This window comes from Parambassis ranga, chromosome 17 (assembly GCF_900634625.1).
Source record: "Parambassis ranga chromosome 17, fParRan2.1, whole genome shotgun sequence".
Lineage (NCBI taxonomy): Eukaryota > Metazoa > Chordata > Actinopteri > Ambassidae > Parambassis > Parambassis ranga.
Window position 1 is genome coordinate 22,655,629 of NC_041037.1, and position 26,484 is coordinate 22,682,112.

The 26,484-nt window shown below is 44.0% G+C and overlaps 2 long non-coding RNA genes and 3 gene segments (V, D, J or C); all 5 read right to left on the minus strand.

Annotated features, from left to right (window-relative positions):
* Positions 1 to 1,692: 1,692 nt before the first annotated feature.
* Positions 1,693 to 4,195, minus strand: LOC114449795 (Ig kappa chain V region 120-like). The segment is given in 3 exon segments: positions 1,693 to 1,729; positions 3,642 to 3,945; positions 4,090 to 4,195. Coding segments are annotated over 3 exon segments (381 nt in total).
* Positions 4,196 to 7,124: 2,929 nt separating this feature from the next.
* On the minus strand, positions 7,125 to 7,591 carry LOC114450397 (uncharacterized). Its single transcript, XR_003672080.1, has 3 exons — positions 7,490 to 7,591; positions 7,299 to 7,389; positions 7,125 to 7,205 (listed from the first exon to the last, which is right to left on the minus strand). It is a non-coding gene; the product is annotated as an uncharacterized LOC114450397 (long non-coding RNA).
* Positions 7,592 to 13,112: 5,521 nt separating this feature from the next.
* On the minus strand, positions 13,113 to 13,633 carry LOC114450387 (T cell receptor alpha variable 18-like; the record flags this gene model as incomplete). The annotated part of the segment is given in 2 exon segments: positions 13,113 to 13,420; positions 13,503 to 13,633. Coding segments are annotated over 2 exon segments (354 nt in total), but the record flags the coding sequence as incomplete, so codon positions are not given.
* Positions 13,634 to 18,155: 4,522 nt separating this feature from the next.
* Positions 18,156 to 18,571, minus strand: LOC114450394 (uncharacterized). The gene is made up of 3 exons (XR_003672077.1): positions 18,470 to 18,571; positions 18,279 to 18,369; positions 18,156 to 18,185 (listed from the first exon to the last, which is right to left on the minus strand). It is a non-coding gene; the product is annotated as an uncharacterized LOC114450394 (long non-coding RNA).
* Positions 18,572 to 25,912: 7,341 nt separating this feature from the next.
* LOC114450391 (T-cell receptor alpha chain V region CTL-F3-like) lies at positions 25,913 to 26,484 on the minus strand (the record flags this gene model as incomplete). The annotated part of the segment is given in 2 exon segments: positions 25,913 to 26,208; positions 26,405 to 26,484. Coding segments are annotated over 2 exon segments (351 nt in total), but the record flags the coding sequence as incomplete, so codon positions are not given.

Here is a 26,484-nt window from a genome sequence, read left to right on the forward strand (position 1 = left end):
TAAGAGCAGGAGGCTCGCTTATAACATCTTCTAAGGGTATTAATGATGTCTTTAAGGGCTTCTATGAGAACCTGTATAGAACATCTGGTGCTATGGATGAGATATTAGCTAAAGATTTTTTCTCAAACATTAGGCTTCCAACTTTGTCTTCTGATAGAGTGGCTCTTCTTGATGCGTCAATTACACAAGAAGAGGTTAAAACTGCCATTTTATCCATGAATACGGGGAAATCGCCAGGATCTGATGGGTTTCCTGTGGAGTATTACAAAGAATATATTGACATAATTACTCCAATATTGACAATGGTGTTTGAGGAAGCATACCAGAGCGGCTCGCTTCCGCCGTCTCTTACTGAAGCTCTAATATCTCTAATACCTAAAAAGGGAAGAGATCATACAGACCCTGCAAACTTTAGACCGATCAGCCTCATCAATGTAGACAGTAAGATATTAGCTAAGGTATTGGCCCTAAGACTTGAAGCAACTTTACCACACATCATACATGCAGATCAAGTAGGCTTTATAAAAGGTAGATCTTCTACCGAGAATCTGAGGAGACTTATGCATTTAATATGGTTAAATGCCTCTAGCACTGTGCCCGTGGCGGCTGTCTCACTTGATGCTGAGAAGGCCTTTGACAGGGTCGAGTGGGATTTTTTGCACTCGGCCCTGTCAAGGTTTGGTTTTGGCTCTGGATTTGCAAAATGGATTAAAATAATATATACTAAGCCTAAAGCATCGGTTTTGACAAATGGTCTTATTTCACCCCTTTTTGATCTTTCTAGAGGAACACGACAGGGATGCCCCCTGTCGCCTCTCCTGTTCACAATTGCGTTGGAACCCCTGGCAGTGGCTATAAGAGCAAATCCTGCCATTAAGGGCGTAGATGGCGGGGGGAGCGAACATAAATTAATGTTATACGCTGATGATATACTTTTCCTTACCAGTGATCCTCACAATTCCTTACCTGCACTAATGAACACCATTGATAAGTACTCTAAATTGTCAGGTTACCAAATTAACTGGACCAAATCTGAGGCGATGCCTATATCCAAGCATTGTCACCCACAAATGTTAACCCAGTATAATTTCAGATGGATTCCCAGAGGCATGATTTATTTGGGTATTAAATTAACCCCTGAGATAGGTGAGATGACTGCACTAAATTTTGAGCCTCTCCTTCAAAGCATTACAACGAACCTGGGAAAATGGGGAAAGTTGAATTTGAGCCTTTGGGGGAAGATAAATGTTATTAAAATGGTAATAGTGCCTCAATTTAACTATATATCTATGATGTTGCCACTTAGTACGCCTGATCACATCTTTAAACAATATGAAACCATAATCAGAGACTTTTTGTGGGCAGGACGAAAGCCAAGATTTAAATGGAGCAAAATGTGTGCACCCAAAGAGAAGGGAGGACTCGGTCTTCCAGATGTTAGGATGTATAGTTTGTCATTTGAGATGGCCAAGATAATTAAACACTGGAAGGGTATGGGATCTGGATTAGCGTGGGCTAATATAGAGAAAAACCTGGCAGCGCCGTTTCGTCCAATAGATGTCCTATCACAATGCTTAAAAAGTAAAGGAAAAGATATTAACCCAGTTGTTAGACATTCTCAGGAAGTTTGGGCGAAGGTTCACAAAATGCACAAGATTTCCCATTACAAACAACCGTATGCTTCACTCTGGCTTAACCCTGAGGTGAAGATTGGGAAGCAGGAGGTTTTCTGGAAAAGATGGCAGGACAAGGGTATACACACTGTAAGGGATCTCTATAAAGAAGGAACATTTATGTCATTTAACGAACTTGTTCAACAGTACCAGTTGGAGGAGAAAGGTGATTTCTGGAAATATTTACAAATTAGACATTGCATAATAAATAAGTTTACATCAGAGAGGCTGACCAACCCGATAGTTGATTATCTGGACAACCCTCTTACTCATAAGGCGTCGACATTCTATAAAAACTCAATCTATTTAATTAGTAGTTCATGCGATAATTTGAGAATAATCTGGCAGAAGGACCTTAACTGTGAGATTAGTAAGGATACATGGAGTCAAATTATAGCACAAAATGGCAAATACGTAAAGGATGCTAGAGGGAAATTTATCCAGTATAAGATGATGCACCGGTATTATTGGACACCTTGTAGGCTTTTCAAAATAGGTCTAACAAGTAATAACTCTTGCTGGAAATGTGCAAAAGAAATGGGAACCTTTCTGCATCTTTTATGGGAATGCCCTATGGTTGAGCCGTTCTGGCGCAGTGTGCTTAAATATCTGGAGGCATGGGCGGGAGTGGGCCTGCCGGTTTCCCCGCGTCTGTGTCTTCTGGGAGATAAAACAGAAACCCCAACTTTAACAAAAAGTGTATATTCTGTTTTGATGGTGGGGATAGCCTCAGCCGCCAGAATCATATTAAGGCACTGGAAATCACCCACATGTCCAACACTACAAGAGTGGAAAATCTTAATGAGTGAGACCACATCTTATGAAGTTATGTTAGCAAGAATTGAGGGCAAAGGTCCTGTGGAACTGGGAACTTGGGATTATTTCATGGAACATCTTACCTCTAATTAGAACCATGTTGGTGAAGCTTGATATAAAAGTAACTTGTCCAACTCATTTCTTATTGCTATTGTAATATTGATATTTGTATAATATATGTGTATATATATTTTATTGTATTTATTTTGTGCTGTTGTTGAACTCATTTTGACAGGGACTATCTAAGCTTTAACAAATGTGTCTTTTTATCAATGGCCCTCTTGTCTTATGTATGTACCACTGTGAGCTTTTGTGTGTTTAAATAAAAAATTTGAATTACAAAAAACAATAGATGTGTCCCAAGGCTCTGCATCCTCCAAAGGATGTGGTCTCTGGATGTCTTTGCTTCATAGATGTCAAAGGTCACAACATCTTAAATGGTCAGTCTCATTTGTAGAAGACTCCTTGGTGATCATGATGTGCTGCTGCTGTCAGCTACAACTTCAAGTTGATATTTAACCTCACAAACTGCACTCTTTGGCTTTTAGGGGTCAGTTAGTGGATGATGCTGTAAGAATGATCCATATCTGAGCAGCACACCATGAATCAGAGGACATGACAACCTGAGAACACATGATGTGTCCTTCATTGTCAGGACAAAGACGTCCTTTGATCCATGACCAGCTATCAAAAGCCAGATATCCAAATAGATGTCTGGCCTTAGAATGTGTGAAAACACTCTCAGATTCAGATATAAGAGAAACCAGACTGGTCCAGTCCCACAGAGGCCGATCAGATTTTAAAGAAAGATGTGACCAACTGTGGCTGCTCTGAAACACAAGGACACTTTGTGTAGATCAGCTCTGACTCAAAGTTCTGGATGGATGTTTTGGTGACATGATGTTGGTTTTACTGCTCCAAATATTGATCCTAGATTGTATCTAAAACTCATTTCTTGAATGCACACTTTGTTAAAACTGTCTGTTTTTAGTTCTCCACTGACTGCAGATAACAGAGGAGAGAAGGTGAAGGTCACACTGAACAAAGGAGGAAGCAGCTGGAGCTGTGACAGTGTGTGAGTCCCTCTAGTGGATGTTGTGGAGTATTGTGTTGTCTTTGCTCCAAAGGTTTTTGTACAGAGTTGAGCTGTTTCCTGTCACTGTGGGCCTCACAGCACAGTAGTACACAGCAGAGTCTGTCAGTACTGACTGTGAGATGATCAGCTGGATTTGTTTCTGCTGGACTTTGGCCTTCAGTCTAGATTCTGGATCATTTCCACCTGATCCTGAGGATGAGTGTGAGGTGAGGATCTGTGGTGGTTCTCCTGGGTTTTGTCGATACCAGAAGAAGTAATGTCCCGTTGAGAGTTCTGGGTAATTGTAGGTCAGAGAAACTGTGCTGCCGACCACACTGTACTGCTCATTGTTGACTGGGTGGAGACCTTCACAGCTGACATCTACAGGAAAGCAGTTAAATAATGAGTCAGTGCAGACATGTCCATGTAGCTGCAGCTGTGAAGCAGCTGCCATTAAACTGGCAGATGTGACTGATCAGCCTTGATCAGACTGAACTCAAAGAGATGAATGTAAACAAGACTTACCAGTGAACACACAGAGGAGCAGAACTGGCACCAGAACCATCGTGTTCAGTGATCCTCACTCTGAACTCACCCTAAAGAGCTGCTAGTGCTGACAGCCAGGCCCCCCGTCTCTACAGGAAGGCCCTCCTCCTCCTCACCATGTCACTGAGACTCCACCAGCAGGGCGGTAGAGTAGAGTAGAGTAGATCCAGACTCTTCTGTATTGAATGTAGTGTCAGTAAGCTAGAGCTGGTCTAAACAGGACAGCAGGTCCACACACCTGCAAACAGAACAGAACCTCAGTCACACAGTTCAAATGGAGCTGATCCAGCTCAGTGAGTGACTCCTTGTTGTAGAACAACCAGATCCACTGATTGTTGTTGCTGAATGTTTGTTTGATGTCATTCATACACAAGAACTTTTCATCACTCCTCCCTGTTGTCCACTGTGGTCTGTTGTGTGTCCTTGTTACTTTGACCTGTCCACCCTGTGTGTATAGTGCTCCCTGCTCCATGAGTCCTTTCAGGTTGTTAGCCCTTCCTCCATGTGCTCTATTTTCAGAGTTTATTGGGTCACACTGAGTACTGATCCTGGTTTCTATTTGACACCTGGTTCCTGGTCTAACCCCACTGCTGCCTGATCTTGCTGACTCACTTCTGGTTTTGGAGCTGCCTCCTTTGTCTGGGTTTTACAGTTCACTCACTGCTGAAGCTGCTGTTTCCTTTCTCACAAATTCCAAGTGTTCCTCTGTGCCTGACACCAATCAGAGGTTTCAGCAGATAAGGGTTGATGACGAGAGCTCAGAGTTTGTACATGTAACACCCTCATTGGAAGATGCAGGTTCCTCTGGATACCATTGTGGATTTCATCAGTACCAGAGGTGTTCCAGAGACATGTTCACACATGATTGAAGATCTGGATGGTGTTGTGAAGATCAGAAGACTTGCTTGTATGGAGAGACTCAAAGAGGAGTAGGACCACAGGCGGGAGAAGCTGGTGGACAGTGAGACAGTACAACCTGAGACTCAACAACAAGTGTTTCATGAGGAAAACCCTTTTTGCTCTGAGTTCGCATGAGGACACAGAAGATGCTCCTAATGCTGCAAAGATACAGCCTGACGGTCCTCTATAGGCCAGATAAGGAACTACACATTGCAGACATCTTCAGTGGATCATCTGTCAAAGATCAGAAAGAAGATTTGGTGAGAAAGATCTGGAGAACATGGTTCCAGATCCATGTCAGAGCCAAAGCTGCAGAAGTTCCAATAATCCACCACAGAAGACCCTGAACTGCAGCTACTGAAGGACATGACACTAAGAGGGGACAGATGAAGGACAGGCAGCTCCAAAAGACCTCCAGCAGTTCTGGATGTTTAGGGATGAAATCACACAGACATCTGGGCTGATGTTGAAGGCAGCAAAGCTCATCGCTCCACATCAGCCAAGACAAGAGGCGCTTCACACAATCCATGAGTCCCATAGAGGACTGCTAAATGTTAAGAAAGAGACAAACATGCCTTCACCTATTGAGGACATGATCTCACAGTGTGTGTCTGTAATGAGAACAGAAACCACAACCTGAGGGAGCCACGACTCCCAGGACCAGACAGACTGTGAGACAAGGCAGGGACTGATCTCCTCCTCTACGGGGATCTGAGGATCTCAGATTACCATTCAAAGGTGGAAGAAGGAAGTTGTTGTAAATGTAGATTATATGATTTACAAAAGGGAGCTGGAGATCAAATGTGACCTCCAGGTTAGTAAGAGAGGGGCAGAGGGTAGAGCTGTTGCTGGAAAATTATATGGAGGAGATGGGGAAGGACTCCTTTTGACTCTTCCAGACCTTTATGTTCTCCAGGCATAATTTAATTCTGCGATTCTGTGATCATGGCCCAAATATCAGGGCCCAAATATAGGCTGTGTGATTTGAGGAGGTTGTGGAGTGACCCCTGTAAAAACCAAATACATCTGACAGTTGTAACATTTACAGAGTAACTGTTGATTGAATTTTATTCTTTGAGAGTCACTTGAATGTTTTGAAACTAGTTTGGAGCTCTGATAAAAACAGCCACATGTATGTGTCCTATCACAGCACAGCAGAGTGACAGTCTGTGAGTCCCTCTAGTGGACGTTGTGGAGTATTGTGTTGTCTTTGCTCCAAAGGTTTTTGTACAGAGTTGAGCTGTTTCCTGTCACTGTGGGCCTCACAGCACAGTAGTACACAGCAGAGTCTGTCACTGCAGCAGAGGACATCTGCAGATTCATTTGAGTTTCATTCACTTTAACTGTCAGTCCTGGAACTGGAGCTGCTGCTATGTCTCCATTCTTTAAATGAGAGATCGGGAACTCTGGAGGTTTTCCTGCATATTGTCGATACCAGAAGAAGTAATCAGCAGAACCTTTTGAGAAGGTGCAGCTGAGGGTAACAGTGCTATCTTCTAAAGTGGACTGCTGAGTCTGGACTGCAGTGAGTTGTTGACAGCTGACACCTAAAGGAAGAGATAACATGTTGTCAAAAACAGAAGCCCCTTCAGAGAACATTAGAACTGAAGTGTTTCTGCTGAATCTTACGTACCTCTGAGAACAGACAGCAACAGCAGAGAAAGTAGAAAACAGTCCAATGACAGCGTGTTGAAGAAAGAGAATGTTTCTGCTTTGTGGATTGAACTCTGCTGAATCTGGAAGTTTCTCTCTCTTCTATAGTTCAGTCCCAGCTCAGCTCCTCCCTCAGTGTCTCACAGTGTGTGAGTCCCTCTAGTGGATGTTGTGGAGTATTGTGTTGTCTTTGCTCCAAAGGTTTTTGTGCAGAGTTGAGCTGTTTCCTGTCACTGTGGGCTGCAGAGCACAGTAGTACACAGCAGAGTCAGACAATTGAAGCTTCTGGATCTTCAGAGGAGCTGACTTATTCTGGATGTCTGTATGGAATCTGTCGTCCTGGAAGTCTGGAGCTTTATCTGCTGGTTCAGTTCCATATTTCCTCAGCATGTACTTTGGAGAGTCGTTCCCTTCTTGTTTGTACCAGAACAAAGTGTGACTTGTACTGCTGGTCTTAAAAGAGCATCCAAGTGTGACAGTGTCTCCTTCAGCAGCAGTGACATCTCCCTCTTGCTGGGTCACTGAGTCTTGTCCTTTACATTCTGGGGAAGAGGAGAAGATGCAGAGGAAGAGATGGATCAATAAAGATGATTGATGAAAGCAGAACAATCAGCAGCTTTAAAGAGTTCTCTCACATGTAGAACAGATGTCATTTTCAGGGATCATTGTCACTTTGAAGCATAGAAGGTGTTTTCCAAGGTAACAGATGGCAGCAGAGATGATGTGCTGTGAGTGAGTGTAGAATGAACATTCAGAGCTCTTCATGTAGAGCTCAGCAATGTCTTCAAGTGTTTGAAGAGGAAACATGTGCAGCTTTCTATCTTACCAAAGAAAAGAGCAGCAAGAAGAATCCACAGCCAATGTTCCATCTGTACAACAAGGTTTCAATCAACAGGAGGAGCAGCTGATGTTCCACATTCAGTCTGACAGCTGTTCTCTTCACAGCAGCACTTCTTACTGACAGAATGCTGCAACACAGCGCACAAGGAGTGCACCGCCTCCTGGATCATGTGGCCCTCTAGTGGAGCTACAAAGTGCACTTCAACAGTGTGGAGAAAAGGCTTCCAGCAGCTGCTCACTGTGTCCCTCTGTGTGTTTGTGCAGAGCGGAGCTGCTTCCTGTCACTGTGGAGTGAAGAAAGCTCACAGTGGATTGTCTCTGACTGTCCCTCCATCTTGTTGTGGACGTGCTGCAGCAGCTTTGTGTGTCCTCCTGAGTTCACTGTTGTCAGGCTTTGGTCCTGCATCAGCTGTCCTGGACTGCTGCTGTTTCTCCTCCCTGCTTTCAGGTGTCTGCTGGGTGGAGCTGGGTCCTTCTTAGACTTGATCCACAGCTGATCAGCCTGGACTCAGGAGGATCTAAATGTGATTTCAATCAGGAGAGACTAAATGTTTAGATGAGAAAGAATTTATTTAAGTACAATGAATGAATGAATTGTGCTTTGGCGTTCTAGACCCCGATGCGATGATCGACATCCGAAAGGGGAAAGGACAGGAGATGAGGCCGCTTAGGCAGGAATCCCCCGGGTCTAGACCTGGTGGTGGTGAAGGAGCAGAAGAGCAGAGGATAAGAGGCCTTGCCCTGATGAGGAACTGGTGGTGGTGCTTGGGGTGGAGGAGGGTTGCCGAAATCGATCTGAAAGACAGCTGGAGAGGAGATGGAGAAATTTTAAATGAATTGCTGAGCGGTGATTGGGCAGGAGAGGGACAGCTCGGCCGCTGATTGGTGGGGGAGTTGCTCTAAATTAACCAGCTGATTAAGTGGGAGGTAGGGAAAGAGAAAGGGGCGAGGGAGAAGGTGGGACAAGTGTGAGGAGGATGATAGGGGGGAGGTGGTTGGAAGAAGTGATGAAAGAGTGAAGATAGTCTTCCTGATTGAACTTGCGCTAAGAGCTTCATGTCCTGACTGTTCCAGCTGCTTGCAGCTCTCATGTGTAGGGTGAAAGAATTTATTCTGCACAGAGTTAACATGCAGTGTGTTCAGATATATAGGAGTGTGTCCCTAATATGAAGTATTCATGTTTATATGTGTTTATCGCTTAATAATGTGATTTTCATAAGTGTTTATGTGTTAGGAAGTTTTATAGAAAATCAAAGTAATTCGAGGATACTGAATGTATTAAGAAGTAATTTCATAGTGTGTCATATAACTTTGTTTTCTGCAGTTCAGGCTGTGGCAGATGATGAGATCAGTTGTTCTTCTGCTCTCTGGAGCTCCGGTTGGTACGAGATGGTCATAAATTCAGACTAAGGACAGCAGCACCTCTGACCTGATAAAACCCAGATTCTAAAGCAGGGGTGGCCAAACTTTTTTCGGGGAGGGCCAGATTCGATAATGCGAAACTCTCCGAGGGCCAACAGTCCCCGATGTCATTATTTTAAACAATAAAAACTGTGTATGCTGTTTTGTAATATGTTACATCTTACACAGCAAACAAAATAACATCTTAGCATTCAGATTACCAGATCAGAAAATGTTATCTGAATTTACAGCATAAATTTAAAACTTTCAGAAACTGTGTGGTTGTGATAACAGAGCAACAGGCAAGATATTGACTCTACTGTGAAGGTGAGATCTGATCCTATGTGGCAGGTCTGGTTTAGGAGCAGCAGACATCAGTAAAATGTCAGGTAGACTAGGTGGGAGTCATTTAGTGCTGATCTCAAAGGGTCTGTAATTTAATGTTTACACAGGTTTGCAGTGCATGGCAACGAGACGTAAAAACGTGATGACGTGCCTTACGACAGATGCGTACTGAATGACGGAGTCTTTTTGAGAGAAGTGCCGCGTCTCTGTACAGCTAATACAGTCTAAGACAGTCTAATAACAGAGAATGTTAACAAGCAAAGACGGACTGCTCTGCTGCTCCAGTAAAACATCACAGCTTATAACAGACACTCTGCTCACACGACACAAACTAAGTCGCATGTTCGCATTTCTGGAGAGTTGCTTTTATCCAGCCGCCGGTAAAAAGGCCCGAGCAGGCTGCCGGACAGGACGCAGCCTCCCCGTGCAGCAGGGAGCAATGAGCGTCCCTCTCTCTCTCCATCATGTCGCTTTAACTTCTCTAACGGCTCCAGCATCGCTCCCTGCTGCCGGAGAGAGAGATGGACAGGGAGAGGGACGCTCCGCTCCACTCCCCTGCGCTCCTGGAGCCCCCCAGTACTCCGGCACGTTCCCCAGAGAGGGACGCTCAATGCTGCACGGGGAGGTTTCTCTCTGGTGGGCAGTAGGGGTGGGCGAATCGATCTAAATATCGATAGTATCGATACCAAAGTTAGGATCAGTAATTACTCGATACTATCGTGATGAGATCGATATTTCTGTGGAAGTTTCTCTTCATACCTTCAGCAGCTTTACTCGCGGTGCAGACAGCGCTGCTCTCTCACTCTGCTCAGTGCGCAGGCGCACTCCACCCCCCCCCCCCTTCTCTGCTCTGCCGGAGCAGACGGAGCTCCTGATTGGCTGTAAAGAGCAGCTAGCGTCATGGAGACAGCAGAGAGGAAGAGGAGCGCTGTTTGGAGTTATTTCACAGCGACAGACGAGAAGAAGAAACTGCTACTTGTGAGGTGTGCAGGAAAGCGACCTGCCGCTGTGGAAACACAACTCATTTACACAAACATAAAGCAGCAGAGCCCAAAGACCTCGAGCTGCAGAGTAAACAGAGGGAGGAGGAAGAGGCAGATCCCCAAACATGAACCAGAGACAGAGGTCATTGACAGAGGCTTTACTAGACAAACACTCATGAATAGATGATGATTATGTATATTTATATATATATATATATATATATATATATATATATATATATATATATATATATATATATATATATATATATATATATATATATATATAATAGGAGATGATTTAAAAAAGTGAAGGTTTAGATTGAGTAATCTGCAGCATGAATTAAAGGTGTCTGTCTGAGTGCTGTAATAATAATAATAATCATTTAGCAGAATGACTGAACAGTCATCATATCACCAGCTGGAATAAATCTTGTTTTTCTCAAATTCCAAAATATATCTAATAATGTAATTATTTAAGTTTATATAATGATATGTATTTCAGTATGATTAATATAATTATGCTTTGGTGATAACAGTTGAAGGATCTTTATTCTTCATATTTAGGCTCCATGCAGAGAGGTGTTAAACTTTTATAAAAGTATCTTAGTCATGCTGTTTCACCTACATGATTCACAAAGAGCCATGGCTGTCACAAGGAGCATCGCTGACATGATTGTGAAGTTAAAATTTCAAACAGTTCTGCACTTTTGTATGCAGCTTGATTTACTTAACAAATGTTTCTTGTGTATTATTATTTTGCTAATCACGATAATCTATTTAAAGGCAAAAAATAAGGCAAAAAAATAATTATTTATGATCACGAAATTTCAAAGTAAAAGTATCGGTATCGGTATTGGTATCGGCGATACTGGCCCTGTATTTACTTGGTATCGGATCGATACTGAAATCTTCAGTATCGCCCACCCCTAGTGGGCAGCCCGCTCCCATGCGCCCCGTCCAAGAATTCTAATAGGGCTACTATACTACAATTAATAATAACAATATTTCGTGCGCACGTTATACATAATTCGTGGCCACAATTTATTTCTTTTTTACCATGTCACAGAGGGGCTCCGTAGTTTTGGAGAACTTCACTTGTACAGACGCTCTCTGATAGCAGGCTGTATGCAGAAGCATGTTTAGTCTCGTAGTGAATTGTGTCGAAGTGCTGAACCGGTGTTTTGCACCTTCGGAGCCCTCTGCGTAGCTGGAACCAACAACCAAGCCCTGCAGCACCGCGTGACACACCACGATGCAGACAGAGAGAGAGAGATAATGTTCTGCTCAGAGAATCATGATGCAAACGTTACACAATGAGTTAAAAACAAAAACAAGAGTTGCCTGTTGAGTTTGTTTGATTTCCTCTGTTTGGCTGGCGGGCCAAAAATAACACATTTTAAGAGAGAAGCCGTGGGCCATAGAAAATCCGACCGTGGGCCGCAGTTTGGACACCCCTGTTCTAAAGGAATGTGTTTTTCTCACTCAGTGCCCATGTTATGGTCATCCCTAGATCGGACTCACAACCTATGAGATTTAAGGAATTGGAGCTTTACCTTATTAGGGAATAAACACTAATACAGCAGTGGCGCAGTGGTATATAGCAGGGTTGTCCAATAACCGGAAGGTTGGTGGTTCGATCCCAACTCCTCCCTAGTCACTGTTGTGTGTTCTTGGGCAAGACACTTCACCCTAGCCTGTGGCGTGCCTTGCTGGTCATTGTATGACACTGCTTGGCAGCAGCCTTAAACAATTTCCCTCTGGGATTACTAAAGTATCTAAAATAAAATAAAAATAAAAATAATAATAGTCTATTCGCTGTATGACCCAGGGTCTGCAGGGGGGGCAGTAGATGCCCCTGTGGGCCGGCAGGCAGGAACGCCCATGTGGTATATCAATGTGTGAATTCCATGTCCAGTTGTTGTTGCGTTGTTCGTTGTTGCTGTGTGGTTGTTCGTTGTGTTGGTTGTTCTGTTCTTGTGTTGTTCTTGTTTGGTTCTTTGTGTGCAACAACCTAGAGCTCTGTGACTCAGAATCTACCTCATTGTTTAAAATGAATTGATCCGCTCCTTCCTCATAAACCAACTCAGGAGGTGATTAGAAGAAACAAGGGGAATTTTAACCCTAACACATGTTAAACTGATGGACTTCATTAATGACCTGCCATTAATATGTCAGGATGTTAATATTCAGATGTATGCTGATGACACAGTTTTGTATAGGTCTTCAGCTAGCTGCCAAACTCCAAATGTTACAAAGTTACAACTGGTTAAATCAATGCTGTCTACAACTTAATGTCTCCATAACTGTAGGTATGTTTTTCACTAAATAGAATAGAATAGAATATACTTTATTAATCCCTTTGGGAAGGTCCCTCAGGGAAATATTAAATCACATAAAGTAACTGAAAACGCAGACATTATAGTGTCAGGAGACAAAAACAAATACTTGGGCATCCACCTGGACTCCAAACTCAATTTTAGGTCACACGTAAAGACTGCAGCTGAGACATCTAACAGACCAGAAGGAAAGACGAGTTGAAACATCAAACATCAGTTCTTGTTTTGGTCACTTATCATGTGAACCAAGACTTCAGTGGAACTCAGCTGAACAGTCTGTGTGTGATGAATGGACTGTTTGTTGTTCCTTGAAATCACTTCATCTGTAAGGTGTGATGGAGTTTATTTACTGGATGCTCCATTGTTATCTTTTTCTAAAAACTCATACTGTCTCTGAAAGACTGAGTCTACACTGTGTCCTATCACAGCACAGCAGAGTGACAGTGTGTGAGTCCCTCTAGTGGATGTTGTGGAGTATTGTGTTGTCTTTGCTCCAAAGGTTTTTGTACAGAGTTGAGCTGTTTCCTGTCACTGTGGGCTGCAGAGCACAGTAGTACACAGCAGAGTCAGACAGCTGAAGCTTCTGGATCTTCAGAGGAGCTGATCTGAAGGTGGAATTCAGTGTGGATGAAAATCTCTCCTTGAACTCGTCTGCTGTGTTCCCTTCATCCAGTGAAAGTCGACTCAGGATGAACCTGGGTCTGTTGTTTCCATCCTGTTTGTACCAGTAGAGATAATTCCCTGTTGTAAAGCTGCTGTTGTACAGACAGCCAAGTGTCAGTGCGCCTCCTTCAGCAGCTCTCAGGTCTCCTGTTGTTTGCAGCACGTTGTCTGTTTGTGCTCTGCACTCTGTGAAACAGCAACAAACAGTCTCAGTGTGCTGTGAAAGAATCATGTCAGTGATATCAGAGAAACAGAGATGTGTTCATACCAAGGCAGAGAGCAGCCAGCAGCACTGACATGAACAGAGGCCTCATATCTGCAGTGTGGACTAACTGTGAGCTACAGCCAGTAGAGAGAAGGCTCTGATCTCTGTTTAGTCTCCATCAGCACTGAGTTGGTGAATTAGAAGGAGGAGCCTGATCACAGTGACAGGGCTCCTTCACAGCTCTGTGTTACTCCCCCTACTGACAGCTTTACACTCAGCACCTCTTTGTGCTGCTCTGCTTTGCTGCCTCAGCTGCTTTCTGCACACTTTACACACCTGCATTTGGACACCTGGTCTCATTATTCCTGCAGATCCTCTCAGGCTGCATCAGACTGGATGGAGGCATCTGACCCTCCTTCTAGGGGTGGGCGATACTGAAGATTTCAGTATCGATCCGATACCAAGTAAATACAGGGCCAGTATCGCCGATACCAATACCGATACCGATACTTTTACTTTGAAATTTCGTGATCATAAATAATTATTTTTTTGCCTTATTTTTTGCCTTTAAATAGATTATCGTGATTAGCAAAATAATAATACACAAGAAACATTTGTTAAGTAAATCAAGCTGCATACAAAAGTGCAGAACTGTTTGAAATTTTAACTTCACAATCATGTCAGCGATGCTCCTTGTGACAGCCATGGCTCTTTGTGAATCATGTAGGTGAAACAGCATGACTAAGATACTTTTATAAAAGTTTAACACCTCTCTGCATGGAGCCTAAATATGAAGAATAAAGATCCTTCAACTGTTATCACCAAAGCATAATTATATTAATCATACTGAAATACATATCATTATATAAACTTAAATAATTACATTATTAGATATATTTTGGAATTTGAGAAAAACAAGATTTATTCCAGCTGGTGATATGATGACTGTTCAGTCATTCTGCTAAAATTGCATGTCTTATTACAGCACTCAGACAGACACCTTTAATTCATGCTGCAGATTACTCAATCTAAACCTTCACTTTTTTAAATCATCTCCTATTATATATATATATATATATATATATATAATCATCATCTATTCATGAGTGTTTGTCTAGTAAAGCCTCTGTCAGTGACCTCTGTCTCTGGTTCATGTTTGGGGATCTGCCTCTTCCTCCTCCCTCTGTTTACTCTGCAGCTCGAGGTCTTTGGGCTCTGCTGCTTTATGTTTGTGTAAATGAGTTGTGTTTCCACAGCGGCAGGTCGCTTTCCTGCACACCTCACAAGTAGCAGTTTCTTCTTCTCGTCTGTCGCTGTGAAATAACTCCAAACAGCGCTCCTCTTCCTCTCTGCTGTCTCCATGACGCTAGCTGCTCTTTACAGCCAATCAGGAGCTCCGTCTGCTCCGGCAGAGCAGAGAAGGGGGGGGGGGGGGGTGGAGTGCGCCTGCGCACTGAGCAGAGTGAGAGAGCAGCGCTGTCTGCACCGCGAGTAAATACGAGTAAAGCTGCTGAAGGTATGAAGAGAAACTTCCACAGAAATATCGATCTCATCACGATAGAGTCGAGTAATTACTGATCCTAACTTTGGTATCGATACTATCGATATTTAGATCGATTCGCCCACCCCTACCTCCTTCTTCTGCTGTTCTTTTGGGCTTAAGTCTGGCCTTTGTTTTGTCCACTGAAGGACAGACAGTCTGTCCTGCAGCCACTGCAGGGTTGTCATGGCTGTTTGCTTTGGGTGTTTGTGGTGCTGAAGCTGGTCTTGTTCTCAGACAGTCCTGGGTGGAGGTGCATGGATCAAAGGTTTGCTCACTGATTGTCCACTAATGATGAAGGTGGGCTTCTCCTGCTCCTCCACCCTCACATCCAGCACTGGCTCTCCTCAAGGCTGTTTGTTGAGTCCCCTCATGTAAGACCACCCAACCAGTCTAACACCATTATTAAAGATGGGGATGGTAGCACAGTGGCTGGACCTGCAACAGGTGCTGATGAGTCTGTGTGCAGGGATGAAGTGCAGAGTGCTCTAGAAATCAGGAAGACCTTCTATTTGTCTCTTTCTGTAGAAAGCTTTGCTGAGTATCTTCAAAGAAATAGTACTACAGTGCCGCCCGAATGGAAGGTAAGTCTGCCTTCTGGTACCAAATCATCGGTATGACAATTTGAGTACTGTCTCACAACTGTCATGGCCTTCATCTGGGTCAGAGTGCAGGGGATAAAGCTCTACATTCTGTTGTGGACAGTGTGCTGGCAGAGTGTGACATTTTATGTCTGCAAGACACTTTCATATCTAAACAAGACACTCTTGACCAAAGCTTTCTTGGAGTGGGAGAGTGGACGACTGATATCAGCTGTATCGAATTCAGCACTAAGGTCCAGCAGCACTAAGACGGAGACTTTGAAACCATCATTATTCAGACGTATGTCCTTTAAGACCTTAATAAGTGCAGTCTCAGAGCTGTGTGCTCCAAATCCAGACTGAAATTCATTAAAAAGATGGCTTTGCACTAAAAATGCATGAATTTGTTGAAACAGCCTTTTCAATGACCTTTCCCAGAAAAGGAAGGTTAGATATTGGCCTGTAGTTATTTATTGCTGAAGCATCCAGATTTGATTTTTTGAGCAGAGGTTTGATTACTGCAGGTTTCAGGGCTCGGGGAAACTGCCCTGACTGAAGAGAACTGTTAACTATCTGCAACACATCTGACGACATGCAGTTAAAAACGTCTTTAAGAAAATGTGCAAGCAGATTATCAAGGGAGCATGTTGTGGGTTTTAACTGTTTACAGTTCCTGTCAGCGCTGGATTATCTAGGAGGTTAAAATGTGCCAGGCTAACTGGTGGATGAGAAGGCACAAGTCACACTATCCTTTTTCCTGAGCTAGAGCTACAGACTGTTTGCCTTGGTTCTATCATTTTATCAGAAAAAGGCTGGGAAGCGGTGGTTTGAATGGCGGTTTCTGTAGCCTAGCTAGCACGCCGGCCATGAAGCCTCGCTTCTGCTTCCTCCTCCCTGCAGGGATGGTAATCCACGGGGAGCCGGGTATCCTTGCCATGTCCACCAGGATCTTGTGTGAGCAGAGAAACTCGTCTGTAACTCTCCACTCGTGACAAACTCTGATCCTATTGAGGTCGTGAGGCTGTAGATGTTGTGGCCCGACTGAATGTACACAGGACGAGCTCCAACATGAACACAAACCACAAAACAAAACACCAACTGGTAAAGCACTGAGCCGCTGACGTGCTGTGCGCCCCCATCTTACCACTTGCTCCTCAGGTATTGTCTTTAGTCACATCCACACAGACATTCATGCAGCATGCAGCTGTTTGTTTGTTCACAGAGTGTTGATCAGCTGTAACCACAGTGACTCTGATCAAACAGGAACCATCAGAATCCATCTGATATGAAGGTCTGTGGTTTGAATCCCACTTCCCTCCTCTTTGAAGAGGAGTCAGATATCTGTGTTCAGGTTTTTGTACAGCCTCTTCTACACTTTGTATCACTGTGTTTCTAGAGCACAGTAGTAGAGAGCTGTGTCTGCCAGCCTCACACCTCTGATGGTCAGTTCAGTTGATGTGAACGTTGTTTTTGATCCATATCTTTTATCTGGAATATGCTCACTACCACTCTGTGACTTTGCTCCTTTGTAGAGTATAAACTGAGGAGCCTGAAGGTCAGAATGATGTCTGTACCAGTTCAACCAAATATCTGTCTCATCTGTCTGATATGTACATGAGAGTGTGACGTTTTGTCCCTCTGTCCCGCTGACTTGTCTTTGTCCAGCAGAGATTGTGTCTCCAGCTGTCAGTCCTGGAAAAAGTAGAGAACATGAAGCCATTAGACTAACATTGTCCATGAGGCTGAGAGGAGAAGACAGTGGAAATGTCTCCTGTCTTACTGTGTGGACACAAAGAGCTCAGCTTGATGACAAAGACAGATGATTGCATGTGTCCAACATGGACATTTGTAAGTGCCAAAGACAAATGTCCAGTTGTAGAACAGCAGGCAGACATCTTTGATCCAGCTGCTCATAAACTCACCTATGAAGTGAGATGAAAACAAAAAGAGGTGAAGCAACATGTCTTTGGAGTTATTAAAGCAGACACACAGCACATCAACAATGTTCTTCCACTGCACTACAATGAGGCACAAAGAATGTCATTGGATGAGCTGAAGTTCAGTGGGCGGGGCCAATCACCTCTTGCTGTTATTGTTTCAGTTCAGCTCAGCCAATGAAATTCTTTAGTGCTTCCACAGCAGCTCTGTCTCTGTCTCTGATCTTTACTGCTTCATGTCTCTGTTGTCTTTGTCCTCAGTCCAATGACTGAAACATCAGTGGTTGAACAGTGTGTGAGTCCCTCTAGTGGATGTTGTGGAGTATTGTGTTGTCTTTGCTCCAAAGGTTTTTGTGCAGAGTTTTGCTGTTTCCTGTCACTGTGGGCTGCAGAGCACAGTAGTACACAGCAGAGTCAGACAGTTGAAGCTTCTGGATCTTCAGAGGAACTGACTTATTCTGGATGTCTGTATGAAATCTGTCATCCTGGAAGTCTGGAGCTTTATCTGCTGGTTCAGTTCCATACTTCTTCAGCATGTACTTTGGGTAACTGTTCACTTCTTGTTTGTACCAGAACAAAGTGGGACCTGTGTAACTGGTCTGAAAGGAGCATCCAAGTGTGACAGTGTCTCCTTCAGCAGCAGTGACATCTCCCTCTTGCTGGGTCACTGAGTCTTGTCCTTTACACTCTGGGGAAGAGGAGAAGATGCAGAGGAAGAGATGGATCAATAAAGATGATTGATGAAAGCAGAACAATCAGCAGCTTTAAAGAGTTCTCTCACATGTAGAACAGATGTCATTTTCAGGGATCATTGTCACTTTGAAGCATAGAAGGTGTTTTCCAAGGTAACAGATGGCAGCAGAGATGATGTGCTGTGAGTGAGTGTAGAATGAACATTCAGAGCTCTTCATGTAGAGCTCAGTAATGTCTTCAAGTGTTTGAAGAGGAAACATGTGCAGCTTTCTATCTTACCAAAGAAAAGAGCAGCAAGAAGAATCCACAGCCAATGTTCCATCTGTACAACAAGGTTTCAATCAACAGGAGGAGCAGCTGATGTTCCACATTCAGTCTGACAGCTGTTCTCTTCACAGCAGCACTTCTTACTGACAGAATGCTGCAACACAGCGCACAAGGAGTGCACCGCCTCTTGGATCATGTGGCCCTCTAGTGGAGCTACAAAGTGCACTTCAACAGTGTGGAGAAAAGGCTTCCAGCAGCTGCTCACTGTGTCCCTCTGTGTGTTTGTGCAGAGCTGAGCTGCTTCCTGTCACTGTGGAGTGAAGAAAGCTCACAGTGGAGTGTCTCTGACTGTCCCTCCATCTTGTTGTGGACGTGCTGCAGCGGCTTTGTGTGTCCTCCTGAGTTCACTGTTGTCAGGCTTTGGTCCAGCATCAGCTGTCCTGGACTGCTGCTGTTTCTCCTCCCTGCTTTCAGGTGTCTGCTGGGTGGAGCTGGGTCCTTCTTAGACTTGATCCACAGCCGATCAGTCTGGACTCAGGAGGATCTAAATGTGATTTCAATCAGGAGAGACTAAATGTTTAGATGAGAAAGAATTTATTGAAGTACAATGAATGAATGAATTGTGCTTTGGCGTTCTAGACCCCGATGCGATGATCGACATCTGAAGGGGGAAAGGACAGGAGATGAGGCCGCTTAGGCAGGAATCCCCCCGGGTCTAGACCTGGTGGTGGTGAAGGAGCAGAAGAGCAGAGGATAAGAGAGATGGTCATAAGGACAGCAGCACCTCTGACCTGATAAAAGCCTGATTCTAAAGGAATGTGTTTTTCTCCTGAGTGCCCATGTTATGGTCATCCCTAGACCGGACTCACAACCTATGAGATTTAACCATCTGGACTGTTCGCAAACACTACCCTTATGTGTTGTTCGGGACAAAAACGTCCCCTAACTTTAACGGTTTTAAAAATATATCAGATAAATATTTTTTTGAATTTTTTTTGCATAGACCTTTTAATTAACTTCAGTTCTAATCAACAGTAGTGAAAAAATCATTTTCCCCCAGGATTTTAACCCTTTAATCACCAATTTTATAAGGGGTGGTGCTGAAAATTGGAAAAAACCCACACAAAATGGCTCATTTTTAATAGAAAAGGTGAATGTGGACTGGATTCTTTTAACCTTTATTACAGTCTTGGTCATGTCAAACATCAGTAAAAAAATTGACTTTATTGCATTATTAGTTTTTGCACAGCACTGGATTTTCTTTTTTTGTCCCTAATGTGTTGTTCGGGACAAAAACGTCCCCTAACTTTAACGGTTTTAAAAATATATCAGATAAATATTTTTTTGAAATTTTTATTTGCATAGACCTTTTAATTAACTTCAGTTCTAATCAACAGTAGTTAAAAAATCATTTTCCCCCAGGATTTTAACCCTTTACCTGCAGGCCTGTGCTCATGTAGTGTAGTTCAAGGAACAACAAACAGTCCATTCATCACACACAGACTGTTCAGCTGAGTTCCACTGAAGTCTTGGTTCACATGATAAGTGACCAAAACAAGAACTGATGTTTGATGTTTCAACTCGTCTTTCCTTCTGGTCTGTTAGATGTCTCAGCTGCAGTCTTTACGTGTGACCTAAAATTGAGTTTGGAGTCCAGGTGGATGCCCAAGTATTTGTTTTTGTCTCCTGACACTACAATGTCTGCGTTTTCAGTTACTTTATGTGATTTAATATTTCCCTGAGGGACCTTCCCAAAGGGATTAATAAAGTATATTCTATTCTATTCTATTTAGTGAAAAACATACCTACAGTTATGGAGACATTAAGTTGTAGACAGCAGTGATTTAACCAGTTGTAACTTTGTAACATTTGGAGTTTGGCAGCTAGCTGAAGACCCATACAAAACTGTGTCATCAGCATACATCTGAATATTAACATCCTGACATATTAATGGCAGGTCATTAATGAAGGCCATCAGTTTAACATGTGTTAGGGTTAAAATTCCCCTTGTTTCTTCTAATCCCCTCCTGAGTTGGTTTATGAGGAAGGAGCGGATCAATTCATTTTAAACAATGAGGTAGATTCTCAGTCACAGAGCCCTGGGTTGTTGCACACAAAGAACCAAACAAGAACACAAGAACAGAACAACCAACACAACGAACAACCACACAGCAACAACGAACAACGCAACAACAACTGGACATGGAATTCACACATTGATATACCACATGGGCGTTCCTGCCTGCCGGCCCACAGGGGCATCTACTGCCCCCCTGCAGACCCTGGGTCATACAGCGAATAGACTATTAGTGTTTACTGCCAAATAAGGTAAAGCTCCAATTCCTTAAATCTCATGGACTGTTCGGGACATTTTTGTCCTCTGAGAGAAATTTTTCTGTTTATTTTCGCCATAACTTTGTCAATATGTGGACAAATTGAATCATATTTGCTCAACAAGCTTAATTTTACATACATTTTGTTAATATGATTTTAAAATTTTTCATAGGTCAACAGTACACTGTGGGCAAATTTTACCCCCTTATGTGTTGTTCGGGACAAAAACGTCCCCTAACTTTAACGGTTTTAAAAATACATCAGATAAATATTTTTTTTTATTTTTTTGCATAGACCTTTTAATTAACTTCAGTTCTAATCAACAGTAGTGAAAAAATCATTTTCCCCCAGGAGTACCCTTTAATCACCTGTCTCTGAAAGACTGAGTCTACACTGTGTCCTATCACAGCACAGCTTTGCTCCAAAGGTTTTTGTACAGAGTTGAGCTGTTTCCTGTCACTGTGGGCTGCAGAGCACAGTAGTACACAGCAGAGTCTGTCACTGCAGCAGAGGACATCTGCAGATGAAAGTCCTTTGTGTTTGTGTCATGTCTCACAGACAGCCTTCCTGTTTGCTCTGAATAGTCTGCGATGAGAAACTGTGGAGATGAACTGGACTTCTGTTGGTACCAGTAGAGGTACCGAACAGATCCTGAATATTTGCAGGAGAGAGTCAGAGTGTCTCCTTCCAAAGCCGTCACTTCATCTTTAAATGGTGTCAGTAAATCCTCAGAGGAGCCTGAAAACAACAAAGATATATTCAGCATGACATTTGGATTGGATTCTGGATCTTTAACTTAGTTCAGGAGTTTCAGAGTTCATCAGTTCAAACAACATCAGAATGTTTTCATGTCTATCGGCTCCTTTTCCATCTGGATCCATCTTTGGATGACTTACCAGTTTGAAAGGAGACCATCATCATCCAGATAAAAAGCAGGAGCATTATTTCCAGCTGTGCTGAATGAACAACAGAGAGAACACAGCAGCTCTTCACTCCAACATGCAGCCTTTCATATTCAGCTGTGTAGCTCCGCCTCTTGCTGTGCTCTGTTTCCATTCAGGCTGATGGAAGCTGTAGAGATGACAGTGATGCTGCAGCATCATCATCCAGGGAGCTCAGACTGAAGGAGGACCTGCTGTTAGAGCAGCTCTCATGTACACTCTCTCTGCATCCTGCATAACTTGCAGCAGGTTTATTGTCTTTCTCTGGGGATTTGGTCCTTGGGGTGGACCAGTCTCTGTCTCAGGGTGGAGCTGGGTTTAAAGTGTACTGGGATCTGATGTGTGTTGAAAGTCCCTCTGAGTTTCTCAGAAGCTCCTGACACATATGGATGAATGTTTCTCTGTGTGACTGCTGCTGTTCTGGTCGGGCTGTCTGCTCTTCTTTCTGTTGGCCTCTTTCAGCAGGGTCCAGTTTGGGTATCCACATGTTCTGAGAGCTGTGTTTGTTGGTGTTTGCTCCTCAGTTTGTCCTCCTGTCTTTGTGGGATTGTCTGAGCCCGGTGGCGTGGGGTCCTGATGACACCCAGCTTGTGCTCCACTGGGTGGTGGAGTCACATACTAAATACTGGTCTGTGTGATCCCTGTGGAATTCCACAGGTGGACTCTGACTGCTGGCCCTTTGAGGCCTCAGAGAACTGTCATTCAGATATGAGTGAACCCAGGCTGGTACTGTCCCACAGAGGACTGATCAGGTCTTTCAGACATGTGTAAGGGAACGGCTGCACTGACAGCACAACAAGGACACTGTATTCATCAGTGCAGAGAGGAAAACTACAACAGACTCCTACAACCTCACAGCATCCCTGTCTGCTCCACCTGATGAAAGGGTTTCTAGCAGGGAGGGGTGGTGTTCTTATGAGAGCCCGTCTCATAGATTCATGTGGTTTGATCCTTTGAGTTTACTCCAAAGGAACTCTGTGGACATATGATGCAGAAATGCTGCAGTTACTCGTGGTCCTTATGTGTGAGTCCATTAAAGCTTCAATGAAGACATTTCAATATATTTCTGTAGAACTTTTGGTCCAAAGAGGATTCAGAGGAGACTGAACGTGCTGAAAACAAGAGGATGTGCTGTTCAGTAAGAGCTCAGAGCAGCTTTAACCTCCACTGACCAGTAACAGGTCACAGAGGACAGAAGGTGATGAGACCAGTGATTAAAAACCTTTTTAAAATGGATGTAGGATTTGGGTGAGGGCACGGGTGGATGGATTCAGATCTACAGTCTGACTCTGCACTGACTAAAGTGAAGGACTGCATGAAGGTCTGAGCAGGACTGCAGCATGAAGTTAAAGAAGCTGAATCAGTGAGTCACACTGAACAAAGGAGGAAGCAGCTGGAGCTGTGACAGTGTGTGAGTCCCTCTAGTGGATGTTGTGGAGTATTGTGTTGTCTTTGCTCCAGAGGTTTTTGTACAGAGTTGAGCTGTTTCCTGTCACTGTGGGCTGCAGAGCACAGTAGTACACAGCAGAGTCTGTCACTGCAGCAGAGGACATCTGCAGATCCATTTGAGTTTCATTCACTTTAACTGTCAGTCCTGGAACTGGAGCTGCTGCTATGTCTCCGGACTTCAAATGAGAGATCAGGAACTCTGGAGGTTTTCCTGGATATTGTCGATACCAGAAGAAGTAATCAGCAGAACCTTTTGAGAAGGTGCAGCTGAGGTTAACAGTGCTGCCTTCTAAAGTTGACTGCTGAGTCTCGACTGCAGTGAGTTGTTGACAGCTGACACCTAAAGGAAGAGATAACATGTTGTCAAAAACAGAAGCCCCTTCAGAGAACATTAGAACTGAAGTGTTTCTGCTGAATCTTACGTACCTCTGAGAACAGACAGCAACAGCAGAGAAAGTAGAAAACAGTCCAATGACAGCATGTTGAAGAAAGAGAATGTTTCTGCTTTGTGGATTGAACTCTGCTGAATCTGGAAGTTTCTCTCTCTTCTATAGTTCAGTCCCAGCTCAGCTCCTCCCTCGGTGTCTCCGTCTCCTCTTTGTTCTCTTCTCTCAGTTCCTCTTCCTCCTGGTTAACAGACTGCTAGCAGCACTCTGACTCTGGACCTTCCATGTCATAAACCAGCTGACACACAAACAGCTTGTTGACTGTATTCTGTTATTTGACAAACTAAAGATGTTTTTGGTTGCTTTGGGTGCTTGCAGATCCTTGAGGTCTCTTCCTGGTCCTCTGTCAGGACCAGCAGCCTCCTTGAGGTCCCTGATCTAAATACTGGTGTCACCTCATGAACAGCCAGAGTCTGACAGCCTGCGTGTGTTCAGTGCTGTTGTCCATGAAGTGGTCCTTGATTCTTCTCTTGGAGACCTGTTGGACATCTGTCATGTCTCGTGTTAGGACAGCTCTTGCAGTGCTGTCCAGGAAGCTGTCTCCTGACCTGAAGGAAATGTCATGTGATGTGAGCATTAAGAGGACTTCAGTGATCAGGTTTGTGGTCAGGGTGGACCTGGATGTGGCTGTTAGAATAAAATCAAATGGCTTTTATACACATGTACAATGAGATTAAAGCCGTCACCCATTGCAGTGTAAAAAGAGAAAAGACATTAACAGTGTAAAAACATAGAAGTCGGTGCACAGTCCTGAATATATAAGATATGATCTATATACAGTATTCAGTATGAGGATATTGCACATGTTATATGTTGTGAACTTATAGATATATTGCAAATGTTGTGTATTGTCCATCTGCATATGTAATATAGTACATTCAAATCCGTGCATGTGGGAGTTCAGGGTGGTTGCAGCTTTTGGAAAGAAGCTGTTTGTGAATCTGTTTGTTTTGGTCCTGATGCACCTGTAGCGCCTCCCAGAGGGTAGCAGGGCACACAGATCAGAACCAGGGCGGGAGGTGTCCTTGATGATGTTTTTGGCTCTGCTGCGGCAGCGGGAGGTGTAAATGTCCATCAGGGAGGGGAGAGGGCAGCTGATGATCTTCTGTGCTGTCTTAACAACTCTGTCTAATCTCTCCCTGTCTGCTACAGTGCAGCTGCTGCACCAAACTGTGATGCAGTATGTCAGCAGGCTCGCAATGGATGAGCGGTAGAAGGTCAGCAGCAGGGCGGGTTTAGGTTGTGTTTCCTGAGGACTCTCAGGAAGTGTAGGTGCTGCTGAGCCTCCTTGATGATTGAGGTGATGTTCTCTGACCAGGAGATGTCCGCTGAGATGAGGATGCCAAGAAACCGGATGGTGTGGACCCTCTCCACACTCTCCGTTGATGTAAAGGGGGGCTGGATCGGTGCTGTGCTTCCTGAAGTCGATGATAATCTCTCTGGTTTTCTTGGTGTTGAGCGAGGTTATTCTCAGAACACCAGGCTGCCAGCTTCAGGATCTCCTCCCTGTAGGCAGCCTCGTCACCTCTGGAGATGAGTCCGACCACTGTGGTGTCGTCAGCAAACTTGACAATGAGGTTGTCATTGTTGGCCGGGCTGTAATCGTGGGTGTAGAGACAGTACAGGAGGGGGCTCAGCACACAGCGCGTGGGTGGAGGAGAGGTGGGGGCCAAGTATCACAGTCTGGGGTCGGTTTGTGAGAAAGTCCTTTGTCCAGGCACATGTGAGGGGAGGGAGACCAAGTGTTCAGTTTAGAGCACAGTCTGTCTGGGATTATTGTGTTGAAGGCAGAACTGTAATCCACAAAGAGCATCGGGACGTAGCTCTGCCACAGGCCAGACCGTTCCTCCTGAGAGGGGTGTATGCTGGGACTACTAGCAGGAAGAGGTGGTCTGAGAGGCCAAGATGCTGAGGGGGCACAGCCCCGTAGTCCTGCTTTATGTTAGAATCCACATGATCAGGGGTACTATGCCCTCTGCTGGGACAGTTCACATGCTGAGTAAAGCTTGGTAAAACAGTCTTTAAGTATGTTTTATGTGTGTTTACAGTGCTGTATAGGTGCTGAAAGGCTGAGCTAATGTTAGCATCAGGTGGACTTTAGACAGACTCACAACAGCTAGCTCTCTGAGCAGGTACAAGGTCTGACAGTGATGGAACTATAACAGAGAACCCAGAGAACTGACAGTGTGTGAGTCCCTCTAGTGGATGTTGTGGAGTATTGTGTTGTCTTTGCTCCAAAGGTTTTTGTACAGAGTTGAGCTGTTTCCTGTCACTGTGGGCTGCAGAGCACAGTAGTACACAGCAGAGTCAGACAGCTGAAGCTTCTGGATCTTCAGAGGAACTGACTTATTCTGGATGTCTGTATGAAATCTGTCATCCTGGAAGTCTGGAGCTTTATCTGCTGGTCCAGTTCCATACTTCTTCAGCATGTACTTTGGGGAACTGTTCACTTCTTGTTTGTACCAGAACAGATAAGGACTTAGATCACTGGTCTGAAAGGAGCATCCAAGTGTGACAGTGTCTCCTTCAGCAGCAGTGACATCTCCCTCTTGCTGGGTCACTGAGTCTTGTCCTTTACACTCTGGGGAAGAAGAGAAGATGCAGAGGAAGAGATGGATCAATAAAGATGATTGATGAAAGCAGAACAATCAGCAGCTGCTCTCTTCACTGTCAGTGAGTTGATGACAGCTGCCAGCTACATGCAGAGAGAAGTCTGTCAGTTGATGGTCTAACAGTTGTTGTCAGTGAGTCTCTGTCATGTTCAATATGTCACCTACCTCTTATTGTGAGCAGAAACAAAGCCACAGACAGCCTGAAGCTCACTGACAGCATCTTAAAGACAGTCTGTCTGTTGTTT